Source organism: Pituophis catenifer, unplaced genomic scaffold (genome assembly GCF_029215685.1).
Source record: "Pituophis catenifer annectens isolate HBS135680 unplaced genomic scaffold, rPitCat1.0.hap2 SCAF_3, whole genome shotgun sequence".
Lineage (NCBI taxonomy): Eukaryota > Metazoa > Chordata > Lepidosauria > Squamata > Colubridae > Pituophis > Pituophis catenifer.
The window spans coordinates 129,881,072-129,900,429 of NW_027256883.1; the positions used below are offsets into that span (position 1 = coordinate 129,881,072).

The following is a 19,358-nucleotide window of genomic DNA, read 5'->3' on the forward strand; positions in this document are numbered from 1 at the left end:
GGAACAGAAAGAGTACTTGGGGGTTGCAGTACCGAAGCACTTTGCCATACTGTATAGGAAAGAAAAGAAAGATATTCTTCTACTGCTTGGCTTAGGACCCATCTGAGATCAAGGGTCTTCAGTTTACGATACTGGTACATTCAAAGTATTAATGCTGTTGTATTAATCCTATTAATGCTATTGTGACTTAATGACTGAACTTCCTTCAGGAGCTCAAGGTGGTGTATTCCAATTTCTCCATAACTTCTGTAAGGCATAAAAGTCTGTAGAAATTCTCCATCATCCAGGTCATGGTTGTCCCAAAGGTGCTTTTTCAGGAGGCAACTGGACTTTCTTGTTTTTTCTTTTGAAGAAGTTTCGCTTCTCATCCAAGAAGCTTCTTCAGCTCTGACAGGATAGTGGGGAATGGACGGATTTATATTCCTTGCAGACAGCTGGTCATTTGCATCCTTTTAGAAGGTCTTTGAAGCACTTAAGTGCTCCCATAGGGTAGCAATGCATAGGTAAAGCAATGTTACAAGAAAGAAACCTTCCTTGTCAAGAGAACTTCCTTTTTTTTTTTTTAATTCATTTTATATTTTAAATTACTAACATTACAAACAACATATACAATATTTCACCCTGTGCTATACATAAGAAAGGAAGATTTGGTTCTTCGGATATATCCTCATGATCGCCAAAATCCACGTTCTCGGGGTACAGGTACCGAAGCATCCAATTTTCCCAGCGCATAGTCCACAAATGGTTTCCAAATTTTCCAGAAAATATCTTCTTTATAGTCACCATTTCTAATTTTAATATCACATGTCATTTTATCATTTAAAGCTAATTTCCACATTTCACAAATGTGAATTATGATTATAATGGGTAGAATTATAATAGCCAGATATTGGAAATTAGATGTGAATTTTAGAATAGAAGAATGGTATTGTGAAATTGTCAAGAGAACTTCCAAATAGTTCTTTTCTGAATCTAACCACATAGAGTGGCTAGCTCACTATTGTCATTGTTGGGATAGGCAGACTTACTTCTCCCCTACCCATATTTCTAATTTTAATTTATAAAAAAAAGTATTGTATTAAATTTCTATGGAGATTTTCAGTCATGCAGGTCATGGTTGTCCCAAGAAGCCTCCATACCCATTTGCACTACTTTATCTGAGTACACAGTTAAACCTCCAAATGGCCTCAACGGCTCTCTAAAAAAAAAAGCAAAATAATCAGCTGTCTGCAAGGAATATAAATCCTTCCATTCTCCACCATCCAGTCAGAGCTGAAGAAGCTTCTTGGATGAGAAGCGAAATGTCTTCAAAGGAAAAAAAAATAAGAAAGTCCAGTTGCCTCCTGAAAAAACACCTTTGGGACTCTGTAAGGCATGTTAGGTGAAAGACAGTGATTGATCCTAAAATCCCCATGGTTTAGAGTAGATGAACTCTGTTCTAATCCAGTATCAAAAAAGCTGCTACATCGTACATGCAGCCAAATCAATGGTGGGTTTCAATTGGTGTTACCACTGGTTTGCTTTGCGCATGCGCTTTGCATGCTCAAGCGCATTCTATTTCAGAACAGCTGAGGCACGGCAATCCGCTCTGCCGTATCTATCAGCTGGGCTAAAAATGAGCAAATATAGGTAGGTATAGTACAGGGGCAGGCGGGAGGGCCCAGCTGACAGTCGGAGCGAACCGGTTCACTCTCACCTCACCACCGCCGCTACTGGCTCGCCCGAACCAGGGAGAACCGGTAGCAACCCACCACTGAGCCAACTGGATTTTATGAATTTCCTGTTTTCAGAGAGTTGCATTCTGTTGTGGCCCGCCAGCGGCCTGTGCGGATCGTGGCTGATCCCGACGACGAGGAGGCTGGTGTGGTGTCGCGCCAGCAGCCTGCGCAGCTGGTGCTCACGTCGAACAGCGAGGAGGCTGAAGAGGATGTGGTGCCAGAGGCAGAGACTCAGCCAGGGCCTTCAGAACCTCCAGAGGCTCCTTCAAGTGGAGAGAGCGAAGTGGAGGAGCCTCTTCTCAATGCTTGAGCACGCAGGGTTGCCAAAAGGCAGGAGTGGCTACTCAGGAGGAGGAGGTCTCCTTGAGAGTAAGGCTTGAGGATAATTGGCCACTCCCTTAGCCTATTTAAGTCATACACCATTAGTAAGTTTCTTGCTGGAAACAACTTGTAATTATCATCAGAGCATTTTTGGAAAAGTCTTATTGTATCTTGTTTTCTGGGGTGGTTGCCAACCTTTGCCGGACTTTGGTTTATTCTTGCTACTTAATAAATTTGATAAGGACCGTTGGTGTGTGTCAATATCCTCTGGAATCCGGAGCTGGGGCAGAACACATTCATGCGAAATGCTAAGTCAAAGTTCAGTTAATCACAGCGTGGAATAAACTGATTAAACCATCATTGGCTGGATTTCCATAACTTGCTAAGACATAAACCATAAGATGACTTAGAACGCCTTATAAACCCAGCCAAAAATGAATTGAAAGAAGGAATATTAAGAACAAGCTTCAACAATTATCCTATACTGATTATTTGTCATAGCAGAACATATAACTTAATATATGGAAGACAGGATAGCAACGAGTGTCTGGAACAATCTAGCAGTGAACATGAGTTCTGCTTTGGGTAGATATTGGCCTGTAGAGATTTAGGAATCCTGCTTGTGTTAGGGATCTTGCTTGTGTACCATCCACACTGCTGCAGGAAGGATCCATTCCTGAGTTCCTTAGGCTCATGTTTCAACTTAGAGTGCGGTGATTAGGGTGACAAAATGTGGGTACATTTCCCAATTTGTTCCATCTGTGGATCGCATCCCAGCAGCCCTATTTTAGAGTGAACTACAGGTAGTCCTCAACTTATGACTACAATCGAGCCCAAAATTTATGTTGTCAAGTGAAAAAATTGTTAAGTGAGTTTTGCCCCATTTTATGACTTTTCTTGCCATGTTTGTTAAGTGAATCTCTGCTGTTGTTAAATTTAGTAACATGATCACTAAGTGAATCTGGCTTCCCCATTGACTTTTCTTGTCAGAAGGTCACAAAAGGGGATCATATGACCCCTGGATACTGCAACTGTCATAAATATGAACCACTTGTCAAGTATTCGAATGTAAATCATGTGACAATGGGGATGCTGCAGCAGTCATGAGTGTGAAAAACGGTCATAACTCACTTTTTTTCAGTGCCGTTGTAACATCAAACGGTCACTAAACGGACTGTTGTAAATCAAGGACTACCTATATTCTCTTTGGAATGCAAGCTGCAGAAAGATCTTCTCAAGAGTTGCAGTGAGTTTCGGGGGTGGCAGTTTGAGAATAAAATCACACTCTGGCCTGGATGCCACAAGGACTAAGTCATAAGAGATTACTCTGATAGCATTGTGCATTATTATCTGAATTTATTTTGACTTCTGGTCTCTGAGGAAATAGGTTGAGTGATCTGTGGGATGAACCTGCCATGTGTGCTTCAATCATGCCGCACCTGGCTGCTTCAGTAAATGAAGTTTGTGTGTGAGAGCACAGGTAGATTTGGAAGACAGTCAATGCTTCTTTGATGCCCACTGCCTTGAAAGAGCATATTACCCTGGCAATGGTTACCCAAAACTTCATCACCTTTCAGATCAAGTTACTGAAACTTGCGGTAGATGGAGTTGCCTTTGAAGACCACCCAAATGGGGTAGGACACAATAGTAATCTGTGCCACTTAACATCAATTTTGTGCCTTCTACTTTGCCTTTCATTTGGCTTCTGACTATAAAAGTGCTGGTTTTAACCTATAAAACCTTTTCTCACCTGGTGTTCCAGGAATCTTCAAGACAATCTTTCTTTAGATTTTTTTTTTTTTAAAGACCTGTCTAGTTCAATCAGGCTAGGGGAGGTCTACAGCATCAGGTCTTATTTATGTCTGAATTGTGTAACACATCTTATACCTCTGAGAATGTGAATGGCACCCTTCCTAACAGTTTTCTGGATGGTGGTTAAGAATGAGTTATTCACAGCGTTTACGTTTTGAGGACTGCTTATTGAATGCTAGGTTTGGGCGTGCTTATGTTTTATGCTTCACAGGTTTTATCTTTTCGGTTGAGATTTTTTCCAAGTTAACAGAAATCCTTGAAGGAGTTGATGGTACTGATGGTGTCAAACTTAATCGCGTCACATGACGTATCGTGGTGTTTTTTGCCTTTGCGAAGCTGGGTTGGGCGTGGTCTGTGCATGTCGCATTCGGCCCATGGGCCGCCAGTTTGACAGGCCTGGTATAGAACTACTATAAATAAATACATATTTGTAACATCTAGACCTTTTATCACTGTAATTTGATCTGGGCACAAATGTTCTTTATGAATTTTGTATGAAATGTTTTTGTTTTATTATTTTCTGCAACTATTGGATTTTATTGATTCATTCATGAACAAGGAGGAGTGTGACTTGCTGGGTTTTGGCTCCGCTGATATTTCGAACTTAGCCACTGTGATGTCTTAGCATGATGCGTGAAGCTACCAGTCCTAAGTTTTGCTACTGCTTCCTCTTATTCGCACATATTTGAAATGCAGCTTTACTTGTCTTAATCTCTGTAATATTACAATATTAATTACAAATTCAAATGGGGATTGTCTACCTGGAAGTGAATGGTTTAAAATCCAAACGTATTGAAAAATCAGAACAGATTCTGATTGCTGTTCCTCCTTCTGCCCCTACTGAAAAGCAGGATGTCAAAAAATCACCCTTTACCAGAGGTCTCCAACCTTGGGAACTTGAAGCCTGGCGGACTTCAACTCCCAGAATTCCCCAGCCATCTTTCCTCCAGGCTTAAAGTTACCAAGGTTGGAGACCCCTGCTCTATACTACACTGATATCAAACATACATTCAAAACCAGCATACTATACATGGAGTGGGAACACTTATTGCACTTTAATTCAAGTACTAATACAAAGAAATTAAACAGCAAAGATATTTTTACTGGCCCTCTTCCACAACAGTGTTTGAATATATTTGTTCTAGTTTAGAAGTATTTAAAGAGTCAGGCCTTCAGGGTTCATTTTATCCTTATCTTCAAAGTGGGCAAATCTCAAGCAACCCATGGAGCTTTAGGTACTTACCATAAATGATATGAGGAAGCAGAAAAAAACAATGCAAGAATTTAGGGTAACTATCACCAATCTGATATCCCTCAGAGGTGTTGGGACTACAGTCCACAACTCCCATTAACCCCTTAAATAAGCTAACAAACGACTATATCTTGAGGCATCATTATGTCGCAAATGGGGCAGTTTAAACATAAACCCAGAGTCTCCCTACTGAAGGACTATTTAAATGATAAGCTTTTGTGTCCCTCTCAGTTCCCCAAGGGATCATGTATTGAAACGAAGCAACTAATGGGTTGGGGGAAAGGAGTTTGAAAGGGAAACGACAGGATGGCCATCAGGTTTTTCAAAGGTGGATGGAGGAGGGACGCCACGCCTCCCTTTCAAGCCCTCTTCCACCTGAAGGCGATGTTTAGAACGTGACCTGTCAGCCTTAATCCGACTCCAAATGTCACAAAGGCAAACGCGACCCTGAATGTATCTGTCCCTGCCAAGTGATGATGATGATGATGATGCCTTAAGGGGGCTTCTAAAAAGCGCGCCTGCTGCTACGTGCCGAGAAGAGGCCAGGCTACTAGCAGGCCCCCTCCCATTTTTATGTATGGCTTTTATTGTTTCTTACTAACACCTGGATCGCGCGAAAGTAAAGCATTGTAAACGCCGGCGCTCGCGTTTAACAACAGCAAAAGCCAGCCGCGCCTCTCCTGCTCTCTTACCGTAATGAGAGCCGTCAGGAGAAACGTGCTCACGGCCATCATGAGGAAGCTGTCCAAAAACCACGTGAACCAAATCACCCCGTTGGTGACTCCTCTGTTCTTCAAGGCCTCCTTCAGTCTCATTTCTTTCTCCAACACGATGCTTTTCACGGTCATGGAAGCGGAGTAGATCCAAGCCAGCACCATTAAGAGGGGAAAGGCACGAGTCAAAGTAATCATGAAGCTGCCAGGCAAGGAGGGGGGAAAAAAGGGAAAAGAAACAACCTTGTTTTGAAAGGTAGCAGAGAAATACCTCACTAGTATCCTCCTCCTGGAAGGCTCAGATTCTCAACTGGGAAATGGCTCAAAAGAAAACTGGTGAGAGTCCTGGCTCAATAAGGCACCCCTGAATTCTCTGGAGAATTAAATTGCTATTTCCTAATAGGAACATCTAAGAAAAGAGCCTGTAGTACAGTGGACTAAAGCACTGTTATTAACATCTGCTGCTTGCAATTACTGCAAGTTCAAATCTCACCAGACTCAAGGTTGACTCAGCCTTCCATCCTTTCAAAGGTAGATAAAATGAGGACCCAGATTGTGGGGGCAATAAGCTGACTTGGTATAAATATACAAAAGTATGAAGGCTATTGCTTAACTCATTGTAAGCCGCCCTGAGTCTCTGGAGAAGGGTATATAAATTAAAAGCAAAAAAAAGAAAAAGTAGCAAACATTATCAAAGCCTTCCTCAGGTAGTTTCTGTCCAGATATGTTGGACCATAAGTTCCAGAATTCCAAGTCAGTATGGGGAAATGGCAGTAGGGGCTCCTGAACAAAGGGACTGTGTGTTTGGATGCATGCAGACAAATTCCTTGTGTGTCCAATCACACTTGGCCAATAAAAAAAAATTCTATTCTATTCTATTCTATTCTTTTCTATTCTTTTCTTTTCTTTTCTTTTCTTTTCTATTCTATTTATTCTATTCTATTCTATTCTATTCTATTCTATTCTATTCTATTCTATTATTCTATTCTGTGCTGCATCCATTTCTAGCCATTTTTCTTTTAAAAGATTTCTTCTTTAGCAGAGGCAACAAAAGTATTGCAAATTTTAGGAGCAGTGGGGATTTGAATAGCTCAGGCAAACATTTGGGGGAGCCAATTTTAAACTCTTAAAGAGGCTGACACAGGAGAAAGCAATCTGAACGGGTGAAAGGCCATGAGAATTGTGTTTCTCAAACTTGGAAAGAGGTGTGAGACTCCTCAGTTAGATATCTTAAAACAGCCAAATTTGCAAAATACTGCACGAGAACATCTTAGCTGCATACTAGACTGAAAAAGAAATCATGAAAAACAGAAAATACCAAGCCACTTGTATTGTTGAAAGGAAACATCATGGACACATCCCAATAATCCCAAAAATTGAGCTTGGTTTGAGGGAGGTTTCATTTTTTGAGGAAGGCCAAAAGAGACACCCCTTGCAATTGAAAAAAAGTGCCTTTTGCAAAAACAAAACAATGTCACTGTTGTGGAACTCCTAAGGAACATGTTTTCCATTACTTTCATTAATGTTCTGATTCTGTGACCTGACCAGGCCTTACTGTCAGAGTCCTATACTTTTTTCAAAGGATACAATCACTTTCTGTCTCCTGCTTGGCCACCAGGCCTCCATGCTGATATAATCAATTCACCATATGGAGGGGTAGCAATTGAAGACACACAAAAATAAATCATATCATGTGTTTATTGGATTATCTCTATTTTAGTTATCCTGGGAGGAAGCTGTGGGGCAGCATTGTATTCAGAGTTAAAGATAAGATCATAGCAGGATAGCATTAAGCAGAGACAAAGGGAACACCTTAGCTGTTAAGTCGGATCACTAAGAAATGGGGTATTCTGGAAAATAAACCAAAGTCATGTAATTCCTGGCAGAGAAGGAATTTATTTTGCAACAAAATGGTGCTCTGGTGACATTTGTTCTGGAACTGTTTCTACAGCTGTATCTGGACTCCACTGAGCAAATCCCAGTGAGCTTAGTGGGGCTTCTTTCCAGAGAGATTCCTGGGAATGGAGTTAGGGTTATTGCTTCAGAAATGCCTTTTAAATAACATGAAGCCAAGTTTCATAAAGAGAAGAAAGGTCTTGTCAAACCATGAAACTGCCAATAGATGTGTCTCATGAATCAAAACAAAACAGGCTTTCACATCAAGGTCTTAATCAGTGTATAAAACCTTATTCCAAAATAATTGGGAAATACGTCACATGTGAAAATAGGTCTTGCCCGATCATACAGCTTTCTCTAACATGTGTCTTCCTATTCTGGCTGGAATTTTGGGAACCGTAATACCAATCTGGAAGGGAAGAGGAAGGACAACCTGAAGATTTCTGTTCACCATGCTGGTAAGTCAACTTTTAAGAATAGCATCTGGAACCCTCCTTTTCCTCATCTTTATATTAAAACTGTTTTATATTAGGTCTAACTATGGAATGAGGGGGATTTTTCAGCACAGCAAAAAGTCAAGTTGTGTTCAGTTATTATAGCTACAGCTCCAATTATACTACCATAGTAAACTTTGAACTATATGAGGGTCTTAACATGAGAATTTACAACAGAAACCCTGTGAAGTAGGTTAGTCCCAGGTTATCCAGTGAATTTCCATGGCTAGGGATGGACTCCCGAGTTTCCCAGTCCTAATTCATTGCCTTAAGCACTTCTTCCCTGGGAAGCTCTTGCTACATATTTCTAATTTTCATATAAGAAATTTGGCATTATTAGCATGGAGCAAAACCAATTAAAACAACTTTGAGATCTCTTCTTGGTATGTAGAGAAGTGACCTGAGGATGATGATTGATGACAAATCAAAGGAATGTGATGCCTTGGGAGAGAGAACCAGACCTCTGCCTGAGTTTTACTCCTTGAACCTGATAAAATTCCACTCTCAGGCCTGCTTATTGTTTGTAAATTTGAAGAAGCCATAGAATGCAACACTGCAAATTTTGTAAGACCCCAATTCACATTATTTATTTTTTTGTATTTCTCGATACTTTAGAGCAGCATTCTTCAGGATAATATTCAATATAATACAGTACAAGAAAAAATAAATACAGGGCGAAATAAAGCCATCCTGTATTTTCAGAGAGACCAAAGGTCTCTGAGGGGAGATTTAAATTCCTATTTCCTTGGTTTCATTCTTTAACCAGGGTGGACTGCTGGGGATTCACAGGGGTTCTGGAGAACCTCTAGCTAAGATTCTGTGCAGCTCAGAGAACCCCCAAATCCTACTCCTGGCTGGCCACTCCTCCGCCCCTCCCCTCCCAGGAGTCCGCACGCAGCCCGTTTTGGATGCAGGTAAGTGCAGGGTGTGTGCAGAGGCTCAGGGAGGATGAAAACCGGGCTGTTTCTGGCCTCCAGAGGGCCTCCAGATTCTGGGGAGGCCCTTTTCACCCTCCCGGAGGCTCGAGGAAAGCCTCCGGAGCCCAGGGAGGGCAAAAACACCCCCCCCACCATGGTGCAGAAGGCCAACTAGGCTACGCCCACCATGGCCACGCCCACCCAGCAACTGGGCAGAGAACCCGTTGCTAAAATTTTTGAAGCCCACCCCTGTCTTTAATACCTTAGTTTTGTTGCCCCAGATGTGGTAGAACTACAGTATATAACCTGTCAGCTATTAACCAAACTCAATGGCAATTCCCTCATTTCTACACATTCTGAGAGCATGAGATTGGGCAGGGCTGCCTTATTTCCTGTGTTGAAATATGCTGGCCAAAAATGGAAAGTATCAGACTCTGCCTCACTGGTTTGCAAAGGGAATTTGTAAAGCCCCATGTACTGCATTGAACTACATTGGGATGTAGAGAAAAGCCTTGAGCAAATTAAATATTTCATCATATCCCAAATGTTAGCCAGAAATAGAGTAAAGGATTGGTTGGTTTAGAGCACAAGTTTTTAACAAGATAATAAGAGTGTCCTGGAAGAGATCAGTATTTTAATAATGGCCTTTGGTTACCTTTTAATTAGAGAGTCAGTTTGGTGTAGTGGTGAAGGTGTTGGCTAGAAACTAGAGATAGTGAGTTCTAGGCCTCCCTTAGACATGAAAATGTCTGGATAACTTTGGTCATTCACTCTCTCCAGCCCAACCCATTTCACAGGGTTGTTGGTGCGGGGAAAATAGCAGGCAATGGTATTAGATAGGTTTGCCACCTTGCATTGAGGAGGGATAAAGATCTTATTTTTATGGTTCATTGCACAGTCAACCAGTTGTTGAGACTGGATTTGGCATTTCTTTCACCTATGGAGCCCTTATCAAGGATAGGCAGATATTGTTGCTTGATGTTATTAAAGGTCTCATTACATGATGTAAGCTCTTCCAAGTAAAGCTTTCTTTTGCAACTGACTGGTGGTGATGATGATTATTTCTATTATTTCTCTGAAGATAGATAAATGGACTTTATATTAAAAATATTAACCTGCTCATGTCCAGAGAATCGGTACCGAAAAATTATCCACTTTTATTAAAATAGTGATGGTAGATCACTACCATCATGGCATAAGTATGCATTGTATGAAAAACAACTTCTTTGTTTGTTTGTTCTAGCCTGACCTGAACCTTGCATCATTCAACATCATTGAATGATCCACATTCTAATGTTGTGGCAGAGAGTGACAAGCCTTTCAGCACACCTGTATTCTTTTTTCATTTTTGAAAATGAACTGAATACTTTCCCTGATTAAAAGAGTTCAGAAAAACAGCTATAAGTTTGCAACTTTTCCTCCATTCTAGGTTGCTAATGAATTAATATTTATTTTTTTGCAATAAAGGTGGTATTCTTATTGTTTTCTATTTTAAATAGGTAGAGAGATTGTTATGATAATTATTTGTTCTAGATTTCTTATCTCAGATTTAACTAACACAATTCTGATTCCTTGGCAGGGAAATTTGTCCAATACTTCATGTTCTAGAATCTCTAGCATGATCAAAAGCAAAAACAGTGTCATTTGTGAGACTCAAAGTGCCATCTGGCTAGCCACACAGTTAGTTATTGGACACAGATCACACTCACACATCATCTACAAAGCAGGGATAGGGCATTTGTTGTAGGTATATCCCTGAAGGCACATCAATACGGGTCTGGGTTTTGATGATCCCTTGCTCGATCATATCTTGCAGATAAGCAAACCCTCCCCAGATGTAGCGCAGATCATCCACTGGGTCAGCTCTTGGGCCAGGATCCCAGTACCTGTAGGGACAAAGCACAAATTTAGCCTTCAGACTAGTGGAGATTATGACAGGGGTAAAAGTGTCAGTTATCAGAATCTGAGGAACAAACTATAAACTATGTTAAGCTGCAGTATCTTTTCTTCCTTTCACAAAGGCCAAGAGGGGCCCCAATCCTGGTTGTGATACTGTGGGAGAACCAAGAAATTGTAACCATTTGTTTCGGCTGCAATCCTAGCCTGAATTAAATTCTTTGCACACTATGTTTGCAGGACAAGAGACAGGCATGAAAAAGCTTTCTGATCATCTTAACTGATATCCTAGGTTTCCTGTTAGAACAGAGACTGAGCCAAGAGAAATGTCAGCATTCCAGAACAACCCAACTCCAATTAAAAACTCCAAGACAAGCTTCATCTCAAATCTTTCATTTATTGGAATAGGTATACTGGCACATCTGGGAAAACCTGAATCTGAGAGTTCTGGGTAGATCAAAACCCCAAATCCAGCCCCTGCACCTATCAGTCCATCACATGGCTCAATCACCATCCATCCCAACTTGAGTCACCACCGCAACCATTCCTCCTCCAGATGTAGGAACACCATGACCTTGACCAAAAAGAAGAATGCTATTATGTCTAACTAAAATCTCTCTACTAACCCCCCCCCCCCTTCTTCTTTCCCAAGCACAAGAAGGTGACAGCATGGAAGCTTCCGGGGTTAATATGGCTTCCAAAGCTGACAGGAAGAATTGGTTTAAAGGCCAGATCCAAATGGGGTCTTCACATTGGTTGCCTGTGATAGAAAAAAACATGCACATAAGGAAAAACTGTCATATTAATGGTGTTGTAATCCACTTTTTCTAGGTTGAATGTTTTTTTCAACTTTCCAGTTTTGTCAACCATCTAGGGATTTCCCAATGGCCTCCCATCAGAATCTTTACCAGATCTCACCCTGCTTAGCTTTTGACAAAAACAGCCAAGTGCTATCATCTTTGACTCAGTCCGATTAGACTTTATGGATTGAAAGAGTTTAGAAGCAATGGTTTAGATGCAGTTTTCTTTTATCACTTCATAATTGCAGAATAAGTCAGTGTTCTGACAAGTGAAGGTGCTGCCATAAATCAAATCTCACAGGTAAAATCATCGGATCAGCTTTTATTGGAACAAAGGAGGAATCTTGTGGCAATTTAAAGGCTATAAATATATCCTGTGCTAAACTTTCATGGAAGCAATTTGCAATGTCTATTTATATGCTCCAGAACTTTAAAGCTAAGTTGTTTAAAAGTCAGATGGAAGCATTGAGAGTTCAGATAAATTTATTCCCAAGTAACTTCCCTGCATACGGTTGAAAGAATGTGTGTTAGTTCTAATAAAAAGGCATTATGCTTTGTCATGGTATGTGTGCTTTCTCATTCTCTCTTTCTGGGTAGTTGTATATACACTCATGATAACGTTTTATATTTACCAGCATACCACTGTTTGAGATACCTAAAAGTTACACTTTGGCCTGTAGTTAATTATTATATATATAACAGTCATCCATACGTTTACCAGCCTTCTTTCCTGTAAATATGATAAATTGCAATTCTCATTAGACCCCTTTGATGACTGGGGACATCCAACAGATATGCAGGATATCCTGTTGGGGAGAGCTTTTCTTGGCAATTCTGATTTATTTTGTCTCTCCAGTCACTGGTATCTCATTAGGCTCTGCTTGCATGCCTAAAGATTAGAAAATGTCCTTACCTATCTTTGATTTTGTTTGTTTTCTCCACAGCATCAATATCCATGCGTATCTTGTATTTCACATGAGGTGGCATTTGATCGGCCCTTGCATCCAAGTCAAGAAAGACAACAGCAGCCCAGAATTTGTTTTCCTCCAGAAGAGAGTGAGCATGAAGAATCAACTCAGTTTCATCAGCTAGGCCTTCAAACTTATCAAGGGTCAAGCACTGTGATAACAGAGGCATAAGAGATACTTGAAAGTGATAACAGTAGCATTGTACATATATGTAAATCAGAATTTCCTTATGATTTGGACACCAATACTGGTAGTTCTCTATCAGGGGTGGGTTCTAAATTTTTTTTACTACTGGTTCTGTGGGTGTGACTTATTTTGTGGGTGTGGCTTTGTGGGTAATGTGACTGGGTGGGCGTGGCCAACTTTTTTTTTTAACTTTTAAAAGCATTTTTTCTACAACCTTAAGAGGTTGCAGAAAAAAATGCTTTTAAAAGCCTCTGACAATCAGGCAGCTCAGCTGGGATTGCCAGAGGCTTTTAAAGGCATTTTTTTACCTACAACCTCTTCAGACGAAGAGGTTGCAGAAAAAAATGCTTTTAAAAGCCTCTGATGATCCCAACTGAGCCACGCGATCATCAGAGGCTTTTTTTTTTTTTACTTTTAAAAGCATTTTTTCGGCCGAAGAGGTGGTAGAAAAAACGCTTTTAAAAGTTAAAAAAAAAAAGCCTCTGATGAGGTGGGTGGGCTAAACGAGCGGCGACCGGGTCGGGGACCGGTTCGGCCAATGCTATTACCGGTTCTCCGAACTACTACAAATTTTTACTACCAGTTCTTGTGAATCGGTGCGAACCGGGAGCAACCCACCACTGTTCTCTATATACAACCACAAGTGAGCCCAAAATTTCTGTTGCTAAGCAAGGCAGTTGTTAAATGAGTTTTGCCCCATTTTATGACTTTTCTTGCCATATTTGTTAAGTGAATTACTACAGTTATTAAAGCGAATCTGGTTTCCTGGTTGTTAAATGAATTTGGTTTCCCCATTGGCTTTGCTTGTCACAAGGTTGCAAAAGGTGATCCCATGACCCCAGGACACCGCAACTGTCATAAATATGAATCAGTTGCTAAGTGACTGAATTTTGACCATATAACCATGGGGATACTGTCATGTGCAAAACGGTCATAAGTCACTTTTTTCAGGGCTGTTGTAACTGTGAACGATCACTAAATGAACTGTTGTAATTCAAGGACAATCTGTAGTGTTGCTTAGTAGAGAAATGGGCAGCATACAAATGTAATGAACAAATAACAAATAACAGAGAAACATGTTCCTGCCAAAGTCTGCAGAACTTTGGTCAAAATTAATCATATCAACATATCAACAATGCATGTGAATAAAGCCAAATGCATGTGAATAAAGTCAGGTGGGTTTTGTAAAATAGGAGGAGTTTGCAAATTAAGCTGAGGTTTGCATTCGGATCAGTAATATATAATTTATTATTTATTTATTTATCAAATTTCTATACCGCCCTACTCCCAGATAATACAAACATTAAAAGTCCCTTAAAATTATTAAATATTTTGGCCGAAACACAGATTTATAAAACAAATCAAACGAATTAAAAATTTAAAAGGGAGAGTTAGGCCAGGCCAGCCTGCTGAAATAAAAAAGTTTTCAGGGCACGGCGGAATATGCGTAAGTCTTGGATGTTTCGTAACTCCGGGGGAAGCCCGTTCCAGATGGTAGGTGCCCCCACAGAGAAGGCTGTCCCCTTGGGGGGCCGCCAGTCGACACTGTTTGGCTGACGGCACCCTGAGAAGCCCCTCTCTATGGGAGCATACTGGTCGGTGAGAGGCTATTGGTAGCAGAAGGCGGTCCGAAATACCCCGGTCCGATGCCATGGAGCGCTCTAAAGGTGGTGACCAAAACCTGAAGCGCATCCGGAAGACCACCGGGAGCCAGTGCAGCTCGCGCAGGAGGGGGGTCACATGGGAGCGCCACGCCGCTCCCATAACCACCCACGCAGCCGCATTCTGGATCAGCTGGAGCCTCCGGGTGCTCCTCAAGGGGAGCCCCATGTAGAGAGCAATGAAAATAATTTGAAATTTGCATAATCTGGGCAGACTATTCTTTTTATCCAGACTGACTCTCCTTTTGCCCTGAGTATGAGACTTCAGAATCATTATACATGAGCAGTGAGGGAGTCAGACAATAGCCGGTCTATCCATTCAATTAACAGAATCAATTCTGCTGATTAGTGGGATCATCAGTGGGTTTATTGCCATAGTTTCCCTCTACAATGATGTTGAAACATTACAGTATTTATACAGAAAAGCTGCTGATCCCCTACAGGAGTTTCTATTCCATGTTCCTTCTTAGCACCAAGGAAAAAAAGAAATCTTTTTGAAATAGTTGTTATAGCAATGGATTCCTGCATGGGGCATGGATTGGAGTAGATAATTTCCAAATTCCTTTCAAATCTTTCTTAGGAGAATAAAAAGGGTAAAAAAAAATTTTTTTTAAAAAAAATGGGGAGGCTTTCTAGTTGCTGAGGGGCATAAGAAAGTTAAAAATTCATTCCAGCTGAATTTGACTGTTGATGATGGCATGGATACTTCCACTTTTTTTTTTTTTTTACGATAATGTAGAAGTGACTTGCTACTGCCATTGCTTTCTTCCACGTTTTTATTTTTCACTTTTCACTTTGGAATAGCTTTGAAATAAATGTACAATGTTTCTGTATAATAAGAGTATAATGAAAAATATTTTTTCAAATAAATTATTAATTCAGAGGAAAAAACTATTCAATACTTTGGCTGGGAAGAAAAGCATGTATGCTAAATCATTTAATACCTGTAATGCTTTAAATCTACAGATGCACAGAATTTTGTTGATTCTACTTGGATAACTTCCTGAATTAATATATAAACTGGAATACAATCATCTCCAGAAGTGATTGTGCAGTTGCCTGAATTTTGCAATCTAGGTATGTTCAAAAATCAGTACAGATGATAAGGTTCTGTATTAAATGTGAGTTTGCTTCTTTCAGTTAGCCAAATGGTGTGGAAACTTGCCAGACCAGATTTACTTAACATAAGCAGAGCTGAGATAGATCAGATTTATTTTCTCAGACTTTTCCTAATCTCATTCTTGGGTTTAAATGCATTATAAAATTGTAATTGAAAGAGGAGAGACCAAAAGCTGTCATAAGCATATTCCACATCTGAGGTTTATAATAACTACCGTCCTTTAGTGCAGAGACTGAATGGAGCAATTGTCTCTGGAAGATCAGTCATTAAAGAAGTGTCTCGACTGGCCAGATAACAACCCCCAAAGAAAAACAAAGCTGAAACCATCACAATAAAATGAGGGTGGTGGGTAAGGTGGAAAGCTAATGTGAACCTATCACCTGGAAAATAAGCCTGGGAGAGCAAAACAAAATTAGCTCAAAGGAGGGGAAAGTGATGGTCATAAACAGCAGGGAGAACACTGCACACACAGCAATAGGTACACAATTGTGAGAGACCGGGAAACCCTTTTTCTTCTTTGTTTACAAACCAATAAAAAAAAATTTAAAATATAGAAAAACCAAACCTAAAACAAGAAGTATCAACTAACTTCTGCAAGGAATGGAAGAGAATAGACATAAACAATCAAGATAGCTGACCTACGAAGGACAAATCAAATTATCTTAAGAGACCATATCTTAATTTGCACACCATAAATGGGAATTGGCAAATTCCTCTTAAGAGTTTTCAAAATTCTTCATTTACCTTAGACTAGCATTAAAGTAACCTGACTGAAATTGATATACAGGTAATCCTCAAATTACGACCACAATTGAGCCCAAAATTTCTGTTGCTAAGTGAGACATTTGTGAAGTGAATGTTGTCTTATTTTATGACTTTTCTTGCCACATTTGTTAAGTGTATCACTGCAGTTGTTAAATTAGTAACACAGTTAAGTGAATCTGCCTTCCCCATTGACTTTGCTTGTCAGAAGGCGGCAAAAAGTGATCACATGACCCCTGAGACACTGCAACCGTCATATATATATGAGTCAGTTGCCAAGCATCTGAATTTGGATCATGTGACTATGGGAATACTGCAATAGTTGTAAGTGTGAAAAACGGTCATAAGTCACTTGTTTCAGTGCCATTGTAACTTTGAACGGTCACTAAAACTGTTGTAAATCGAGGACTACCTGTAATTCTTAATTCCTTTATCTTCCTAGCTATGTGGGCTTGACAAAAATTCTGCTCAACTCTGAAATCCCCCCGCTCATGAAAGGCATGGGGAATAAAAAGGCATTGATGGATGAAAATGAAGATTGCGATTGCATAATTAATTTAAATATGAATATACGGAAATCAGAGAATCAAGACGGAACTTACAACAGTCCGTTTGATGACCTTTCAAAGTTACAATGGCACTGATGACTTATGATTTTTTTTTCATATGACCGTTGCAGTATCCCTATGGTCACGTGATCAAAATTCAGACTCTTGGCAACTGATTCGGATTTAGGGCTGTTGCAGTGTCCCAGGGTCGTGTGATTACCTTTTGCGACCTTCTGACAAGCAAAGTCAATGGGGAAGCCAAATTCACTTAACAACTGTGTTACTAACTTAGTAACTGCACTGATTCATTTAATTGTGGCAAGAAGGTTGTAAAATGGAGCAAAACTCACTTAATGACTGTCCTGCTTAACAGTGGAAATGTTGGACCCAATTGTGGTCATAAGTCAAGACTACTTTATCAGAAGTTGCTTTGATCCCATCTTTTAACTCTTATCTGCTTCTTCGACCTTGCTATCAGACCTGGCCAAAGTCTTCTGTCAGCATCTGTCTCCTGACACACACAAGCACTATACTTTGTTTAAAGTTAGGGCATCAGACTTCAGGAGTGACATAATATTTAACCAAATTCCAATGTTTTACTATTTTGGTATAGAGAAAAGGTAAGTGCCAGAGGAAGGAACTGGGGAAATGATGAAGTCACCAAATATCTGTATTTATCTTGTGCTTCCTAGTCCAAAATGAAGGAATGATTATCAGATTCTCAATGTTGGCAACTATTGTAAGGAGATGACATTTTGTTTCTAAACTGACTGGGAAGAAATGTATTTAATTACTTCACTTCACTGAATGCCCCAAAGCTAGTTTGTTTGATCTTATCAGCTTGATGGTCTCTTGCAGGCCAACAACCAATAATTATGTACATCAAAGTCCTCACAGGCAACTTGTTATTTAAGAGCCAGATTTCTCTGAAATGTAAAGTCTCCATTGTTTAGCCTTGTCATCTGAAGAACAGTTATCTATTCTAGTAAAAGAGAAAAGAGGGGAGGTCTGCAAGAGGATCAGGTTGCTGATGATATACCAAAATAAACTCTGGCATTTAAAATAGCATGTCAGGTAAGAAAGGTATGATTTTTGTCATGGATGCAGTAAGAGAAATGTATTTAAATTAAGAGTATGCTACCTGTAAGAAAAGTAAAGATGCTGTCAAGGTGACCTTGCTTTTTCTGTTGGCTTCATAGATACAACTGTGCAGTTTTCTCAGATGTATAGAAGTGATTTCTCCCATTGTCATCTTCTGGGATTTTTTTTTTTTAAGATTTCCAGTCTAGCTTACAATTCTAACATTCCTTAGCAAGGCAGTATTCCCAAACCCATCTATGTTTACCTTCTGAACCTTATGTGGAAGATAGTCTTGAAGGTACCTGAAGACATTTAATTATTAGAACTAAAGGTCAAACTTTAACAATTACATGATTGTTGTCACCAAACAATGCTTTTTCTTTTTGCATTTAGTAGTCTAGACCAGAAAATTAGGGAGAAAGGTTGCTTATCTTAATTCCTTGAAGGTTTGTTTTAGGGGGGGAGCATGTACCCCTAAACTGGTTTGTTCTGAAGAGAAAATATCCTCCAGGTAAATTTTCTAAGCAAGATATAAAAGGTATAAAGCAGGGAAAGTCCTAATCTTGATAGTGAAACCAGAAACTTTAGTATTTTATTATCAAGGTAACCTACATTGGGTTTTTTTTTCTTACTCCACGCATTCCCCACATTTAATGCTAATATGCCTCCCCCTTGAAAAACCTGTGAAATCAATTCAGTACTCTCAAGCGCTCACTCTATATACACTTGGGGAAAAGCCAGATTCAAATTAAATGACTAATATGTATTATTGCAGGTGTATACCTAAAAAATGCAAAGATCTGAGTTTTATTTTCCTCAACAGTACAGAATTTCATAATGTTTACAGCATATGTGCTGTGTATGTATTAAAAGGCAGTGGCTCAATGCAATGCATTGCCACAATGTGTTAAGTATTACAGTTGAGACATTCGATAAAATAATACAAAATGCAAGTGTTAGCATTACCAGACTGACCATTTACAAACAACTCCTCACTTTTCTCTAATTAGACATCTGAAGTCTGCCTCACCTAGAGCCCCCAGTTCAAAAGATGCCGAGTCATCACTGATGCTTGTCCAACCACTCTTTCAAGCCCCAGGGAAGTAATTGACCCATTGTTTCAATGAGCAATCATCCTGCCCTAAGACGAGAGGTTCATGTTTGTGCTATCCTTTTGCCAAATACATAACATCACTCCGCAAATCCAAGCACAG

The 19,358-nt window shown here is 39.9% G+C and overlaps 1 protein-coding gene across 1 annotated transcript in view; it reads right to left on the reverse strand.

Moving 5' to 3' along the window:
* The window catches only part of ABCA4 (ATP binding cassette subfamily A member 4), a 111,156-nt gene that overhangs the window by 61,766 nt on the left and 30,032 nt on the right, over positions 1–19,358 (reverse strand). The window contains exons 12-14 of the mRNA XM_070941069.1: positions 12,733–12,938; positions 10,833–11,009; positions 5,796–6,018 (exon numbers count right to left, since the gene is read on the reverse strand). Of these exons, the coding sequence (XP_070797170.1) occupies positions 5,796–6,018; positions 10,833–11,009; positions 12,733–12,938 (606 nt within the window). The remainder of the gene's footprint in view (positions 1–5,795; positions 6,019–10,832; positions 11,010–12,732; positions 12,939–19,358) is intronic.